This window comes from Apostichopus japonicus, chromosome 20, assembly GCF_037975245.1.
Source record: "Apostichopus japonicus isolate 1M-3 chromosome 20, ASM3797524v1, whole genome shotgun sequence".
Classification (NCBI taxonomy): domain Eukaryota; kingdom Metazoa; phylum Echinodermata; class Holothuroidea; order Aspidochirotida; family Stichopodidae; genus Apostichopus; species Apostichopus japonicus.
Window position 1 is genome coordinate 17,749,667 of NC_092580.1, and position 7,587 is coordinate 17,757,253.

The 7,587-nt window shown below is 35.4% G+C and overlaps 1 protein-coding gene across 7 annotated transcripts in view; it reads left to right on the forward strand.

The window, feature by feature from the left end:
* LOC139961444 (uncharacterized) overlaps nucleotides 1-6,963 on the forward strand; it is a 55,268-nt gene extending 48,305 nt beyond the window's left edge. For 6 of the 7 annotated variants that reach the window (XM_071960617.1, XM_071960613.1, XM_071960616.1 and 3 more), the window contains 4 exons: nucleotides 1,917-2,064; nucleotides 2,969-3,119; nucleotides 5,212-5,362; nucleotides 6,479-6,963. In XM_071960617.1, coding sequence (XP_071816718.1) covers nucleotides 1,917-2,064; nucleotides 2,969-3,119; nucleotides 5,212-5,325 — 413 coding nt within the window. In that variant the 3' untranslated portion in view covers nucleotides 5,326-5,362; nucleotides 6,479-6,963. The remainder of the gene's footprint in view (nucleotides 1-1,916; nucleotides 2,065-2,968; nucleotides 3,120-5,211; nucleotides 5,363-6,478) is intronic. The other variant, XM_071960615.1, reaches the window with a different exon arrangement.
* Nucleotides 6,964-7,587: the final 624 nt, after the last annotated feature.

Below are 7,587 nucleotides of genomic sequence, written 5' to 3' on the forward strand. Positions count from 1 at the left end.
GTGGGGAGGATGGGATTATTGGTAGGATGGTTTAGGGGTGGGGAGGATGGAAGAGGGGATTATTGGGAGAATGGAGGAGTGGATGAGGATTTGGGTAAATGGGTGTTATGTCACTCATCATGGACATCCATCACCACCTGATGAATATATTCTGTGAATAATTTCAATATAAACGAATATTCTGTGAATAATTTCAAACTAAATGAATGTAACACGTTGAAGCAAGCAAGGGATGGTGTGTTTAAAGGATGACAACAATGATAATGTTCCTTTGTGCTATGAAAGATGTGTTGCCAATCAGTGGGTCAAAGTTAAATTTTGTTATCAATTAAATAGCCATTGTCTTTAATTATATTCAAAACACAACCATTAGACTTTTAAGTGAGTAAACCACATTAAAATTTTGAACATATAATCATGTAAAATAAGATTCAAGGTATAAAAATAACTTGGTTGAAATACAAACATGCATATGATTTAAATCAAATAATTATGATTTTTATTTTTAATAAAAAGATTAACAGCAAATCACCAACCTTGATTATAAGTACTGACCCTATGAATCCCCTCATTAGAGTTTTAAATCCTAGAATCATGTTTGTTTACTACAAATATCTTTTTAAGCTACATACACTGAGGAACTCCAGTGTAATATAAATATAATGTGGCTCATATGGACTAATGCAAACATTTTCAATCCATGTCATGCAAAACACAGGTGCCATGTGAAAACAAATGTAAATATAAATGTTGATAGCATTTCAAGGGTGAGTGTCAAGCAGAAGACTTGGACAAGTCTAACAGTTTGAGTGTGCACTCAAAACATGACAACAATTTATGTGTCATTCTTGCGGGATAGTTTCCCGAGTGTCTGATGCTTTAGGATGCTGCATATAGCTTTACCCATGCATATTAATTTATAAGTGATGTCTGCCTCTAGAGGGATTGCTGGATAATGGATGGATTCTATCAACAAGTTTCATATCTTCCGTCCCTAAGTTGTAGGGCAGACGCGTTGATAAGAAAAGACATTGATCTTTGACAGACCATTCTTTGAGGCACTTTAAACTCTTTTCCTCCTTGGTTTATTGATTAGTTCCTGGAGTATGTTTTCAAAGGAACTATTTGTTGTCGTCTTTTCGGCCTGATTGTTGTCACATTTCCCAAAGGAAACGATTTAGATTATCTAATGAAAGGGTCGGCAATGCTTGATATTGTGACACGTTACTGTACCTTGTACGAGAATCGACAGAAATAAGAGTATGTATTATAAGTATTAAATCCATGTTAAAATCGTGTTTCTAGTTTATTTTAGTCTACTTTGGTGGGCCATTATAAGGTTTTAGGACTACTTAGTTTGGTTTTCTATGAGATTTATAAGCTCTGTGTGGTAATAAATTCAGCCCAAGCATTCCTAGTTATTAAAGTAAATGCCAAGTTGGAAATTTATTGGTTTCAAACCAATAAATTTAAATTTAAAGTTCAATAATTTTTGGAAATTTCCATAACAAAATAACAATTATTGTGGAACAAACTATTCAAGGTGATTTTAATATTAATAGAAGTAGAAGGTCAGGTGTTAAGCACTCTGCTTGAATATACAATATGAGGTCTCTTTCACACTCGGGAAGATGTGCTGGTAAGATTTGAATAAATTACTAATTATAGTAATATTTCTCCAAAGTATGATATTTCGTTTATTTGAGTTGAGTTTGAAGGGGCTATCTAGTAATCCAGCCAAAAGGACCTTTTGAGGCTTTGTTTTTTTTTTGGGGGGGGGGGGGTTGAGAATAGATTAAGTTGTTTGGTTTTCCTGCCCAGGCACTAATGTATCTCAGGTAACTTTGCTTAAGAAAAACCCATTTGTTTTTCACTTGAATTACTAGTTTTTTTTTATTATTTTTTATTTGTTTCAGTGAATATCTCCACCGCCCATCCAGAAGGAGAGAGAATCCCGATCCCAGATGAAGATGACGAGGCAAACCTTATCAAACCGAAACCTCTCGTCAATCCAGTCATCCAGTCCAAGGAGATGATGAATCTTCACAGAGAACTGAAACAAAGGTAGAAATTTGACGATTTATGTCTTACCTTTGTTTTTATTTAAATTAATTTTCGTCTGTAGACTACGTAACTCCAATATAACTTTCTGGCAAATTTGAAGGCAAGGTGATGATATAAAGCAAATTGGAAAAAGTAATTAATGGCTATGGACATGATTCGAACTGAGTGACCTCTGGATTGCAGTTTAATACCCTTGTTCAAAATCTCCCAGTCATTTTTCAGTTTATTATTGACTTGTATAATAATAAATAAATGATTTATATTTATCTTTATAATTGTAATTATAAAGAAATAAATATATGTAGTTAATATATGTATGTAATATATGTATGTATGTTTTATTGAAAGAAAGTTGTATATAAAATTCTTAAAGGTGTAAAGCAGATCGAGAGATGACCATAACATCACTACAATGGTTATAAGATTTAATTTATTTTTCATAAAATTGCATGGAATCGTTAGTGTACACTGGAGACAATGCCCTGCATTGTTCTGTATATTTTCTGAAATGCCAAAATTGTTTTTCCTTAGCTTTGCCAGTTATTTATGAAAATATTAAAGAATTGGTAAAAGTTATGACATTTTACCAGCATGTACATGAGAATTTTACAGGAGGGTGTGGGTAGCTTTCATATGGTTATAGTGTGCAGGAGTGTTTGTTATTGTTGCTTCATATGTAGTTGTACAAGACTCAATGTGTTTTGATATGAGTCATGTACACCCTGCAGACCAGCTCCATTTCTGGGAGAACTCTGTTATCTCTTTTCCCATTGCCTGTATTACTTCCGTTATGTCTAGGATTATTGTCGCACACGACTCTCCGTATAGGATATTTGCCAATCGCCATGACTTCACATCAATCGAAATTTGTCGACATGTTAAATCTCTCTTTGCTCACGTTTAGCGGCAGAAAAGTACTAGATAAACCCGAGCTGAAGAAAGTTTTCCGAGATCGACAGATAGCCGGGAAGAAGAAAGAGGCGGAAAAATGGCAGGAATCACGAAGAACAAGCATGGAGATAAAACTGATGGAGAGACAAGAATTGTTAGAGAAAGTAAGAAAAAGAAAAAATTTTGCAAATTGGGTTTTCCTGGGAAAAATGGTTTTCCCAAAGAGCATAATATCAGGACAACTCTACCTAGAAGTGCCTCAGTTTAGATTTTCATTGAAAAAACCTTATCACAAGATCTCAAGCATGATGCCAAAGACTTAAGAGACAAAACTACTCGGTGAAGCATACTTTACTTGTCCTTCTGTAGACCCTTTAGGACACATAAGTGGTATTAAACACGAGTGTCGAGCAAAGGGAGAATGTGCGCAGATATGAAATATGACAAAGAGACAACTTTTTAACGTATAATGAAAGATCTACTGAATCGAATGTAATTTTGAGCAACTGAGATTCTCAAAACTTGGTCTTTTTTAATCATAATATATTGTTTATACTCCTGAAACTCGGCTCAGTGTATATCTACAGACCCATTTGCAGTGGAAACCGTGTTTCTCGTGGTGAGAATTGGTGGGAAATACCCCATTTTAGAAGTGGCAAAAAGTTCAGCTGTGCTGATCTTAAATCCTAGGAAACCTTTCAACAGTCATTTTTCTTTTTCTGAGAGATGCAACCACCTGCTTGGTGTAGCAATCTTCAGAAATGATGTGAAGATTTTAATGTATTTCCCTGTGTTTAGTATGATTAGGATGTGCACTCAGCTACTTTCAGTTCGAAAGACCTTTCATTTTTTGGAACGACAGATACATTCAACTGCATCTAAAGAATAAAACTCAAACGATTTATGACTCACATCTATAAATATTCATGATTTGTGTATGCATAATTAGGCAGGATGTCCTCGAAGAAATGACGATGATGAATGGAAGTAGTACAATATTTCAACTTTTGATGAATTAATATAATATCTCAAAAATACCGAGATGAGCGTAAGGACTCTTTACAAACGACTCTGGACTTAAAAAAGATCATCCCATCTTGCAAACTTGTATGCTATTGATTAAACCCTTTGTGATTTTGCAGTTTTATGTCACGTTTTGGGGGATTTTATGTACATTTCCCCCGTTTTTTGGGGGAGGGGGTGTCTTTCTGATCTTAGTCAACCTCAGTTCTAAATGCAGTGATATAAATCACCACTATTACAAGCAATTCACATGTGATAATGTTTAAAACTCCCCGAAAGTGATCCTTTGTCAAGAAGAACATGTATCTCATTCTGTATAATCTCCAAGTAGTGAGGCATGAACAAGGTTATGAGTCACTGGCTAAGTATTTGATAAATGGAGTCATTGTGAATTATCTTGGCACATACCATGTATTGATATAGACTGATGACTCAATATCGCTAATATTGGCTAGATTATTGAGAAGGCAATATAATCAAATAACCCCAGAGGGGGACTATGTCTCCGAATTACATATGCTTGATCTCGTTTTGATTTATTTACATAGAAGACTGGGAAATTAATGGCATCACTTGCATCATAAGCAAATTTTGAAGAAAATCGATTAGAAAAGTAGGGCAATTAAATAGTTCAAACTTCTCCCTCATCCCAGCTTGCCCACCCCACCCCCTCCATGTAGAATATTAAAAAAATTTGAGTTTTAGAGTGCTTTATATCGATAGGATACTCATAGGATAAAAAAAGTTTCATAAAGATATGACTAAATAATGTTGTCATGTCTGAGCAAAATGAGGGGACACATTGATGACTCTGTGCGAAACTTCTCCTTTTTCGCCAAAGAACGCTAGGTTCATGTGACGATTAAGTAGGGATTATTGGAGCCTAGAATAGTAATGTAATTTTACAATTAACTTTAACTTAACTTCAAAAACTTTACAATTTGCTCCAAATATTCAAAATGTGAAGCTGCGGTAAAGTAACTTTGACAAATGTTGCTCTCTTTCATATATTTATCAGGCTTACTTGCAAGAATTGTGTATTTATACTCTTAATCTAAACTTGAAATTTCATGATTTCATTCTGCTGATGAAGGGGCTTATTTTTGGGCATTATATTTTATTTATTTGGATATTTTATTTACAGCCAAATTATCTATATTTATTTATTTTTCATTGTGTTTTTGTTGTTGTTGTTGTAATTTCTCTGTCATGTCTCTTGTTGCTTTTTTTCAGGAGGAAAACAGACAGCAAATGGCTAAGGATGGCATTTCAGAGAGTGAGGAGGAAGCCTTAAAACCAGAGTTTGCAAAACTAAAGCTACGACAGACCAACACCACCAAGACATGACATCAACATCCAAGGTAGAAATTGTTCTAAAACAAAAGTAAGTTACAGAGCTGTAATTGTTAAGTATTGAAGCAAAATTAGGTGAAAAAATTAAATTGTATTTCTAGTTAGTCATTTTCCACCGTAAAGGCTTTTATAGTAAAAAGAAACTGTACTTTTGATTTTCTTTTTCGTTGCCCTGTTTTATCACATATATCTCCTAAATGATTGACCTTTGACTATATCATAAATACATTATGCAGATTAGCCATTTCAATTTTGCCGTCTATGGATTTCTAAGAAGTGTTTATAAATGTTGCTGCATTCTGATTGGTTTGTATTATCTTATGACCAAATCCAGCATTGTGATTGGCTGACAGTAGTTACTTTCTTCACCATGAGAAGATAGTTTTGCTGTACATCTCAAAGGCATGGGATCTTTTCATGCTTTTCTATATAATGAGCTCACCGTTTGTACTCCAGACTTTAGTTAGCCAATCAGAAGTTGTCTTGCCCAGAGGGGACCGACACAATGGACACAAAGGAATCAGTCTTATGTCAATTACACGATTCTTCGGCACTAACATTGCCTTCTTTTCCTCACATAACAATAAATACTTTGAAAGATTATTGACTAGAACATGAATTGAACCATGCATTTTAGCATTCAGACCTTTGCTCTTCCAAAAGGAGCATTCCACACCTTCAGTTGGTGACAGTCCCTGTATAATCCTCTCTATGCTTGGGAGTGCCAGTCTGAATTAACCCACAGTAGCTTGCTCACGGAGGATCACACCCCAGTTTCATCTGATGTCATCATTAAAAACCTCAAGTTATTGAATTTCAAAAGAAATTCAACATTTTGACTTTTAATCCTCGCTTAGACCATTTTGTAGTAAAGTATTTTGTGTAATCTATATGTCCATCTTTTTTGACCTTCTGACATTTATCTTTCAGTATGAAAGTTATGTGGATAAACTGCAGCAGTTAACTTCTGTCTATTATTAAGAAATATGAATTTAACATCAGAATCTTATAATGCAATGTTTGTACTACATTATCCTGCTAGTACCACATACTGTACCAAAAGAGCTCATTTCCTACATATTCTTCTTTATCATGCATTTTTCTGCTTCTAACTATTTTTTTCTTTTCTTGTTTGTGTTTATTTCAGTTTAAGTTGATCTTCCACCTCGTCTCAACGGCACGATCCATTGCAGTTTGACAAAAAGTTAAGACAACAAGACGAGGAAAATTGAACCAACAGACTAACTTGCAAGATAGTTTAATGGATTCCTAGCATTGTTTCCATGGGTAAAGGTTTGAACAGGAGAGACATCCAGTTCATTCACTTATTGTAACATCAGGCTTGTAACTATCACATCTTGAATTGGAAATAATATGGTTTTGTTTCCTATCCAGATAGCAGCCTTTGTCTGTGATATTATTCTTCATGGCTTTTTCTGTGGTATAGGTGCCCCTATAGTGTTTGTATATATATATATATATATATATATATATATATATATATATATATATATATATATATATATATATATATATATAGGAGTGTTAGCTCAATGGTTAATGCCGGTGCCTTTCAATCATAAGGTCCCGCGTTCGAGTCACTCCAAGATTGATGTATGTCGTCTAGTTACAGAGTTGGCCTGACGTTTCGATCCTAGCAGGATCTTCTTCAGAGGCTAAATGACAAGTTACAGTAACAGAGGGGACAAAAACATATCAATTCTTTCCACAGCACCATCAAATTCACCTCTGATTACTCTCACCAACAGGTTAACTTTCTCGATGTGACTGTTCGCAAGGAACACGGTTCTCTCTCCACAGACTTATACACCAAGCCCACAGACACACACCAGTATCTCCATTCTTCAAGCTGCCATCCCCGTCACTGCAAGTCTGGAATTGCCTACAGTCAAGCACTACGTCTTCGTCGCATTTGCTCTAACAATTCCTCTTTCATTCGCCATACAGATGCTTTGGAAAAACACCTTATTGCCAGGGGCCATAGTGCCAGAAGGGTGCGTGAAGCCATTCAGAGAGTCCGCTCCCTTTCCAGATCATCTACTTTGGCAGTGAAGGACAAAAAGGGACGAGATTGCGACAACAAGCTGCCCCTCGTTGTTACTTTCCACCCAAATCTTCCTCCCCTTCAGAAAATCACCTCTAACAACCACAACATTCTCCTCACTTCAGATAGACTCCAACGAGCCGTCCCTGAAAAACCCATCATCGCCTACAGACGACCACGCAACCTACGAG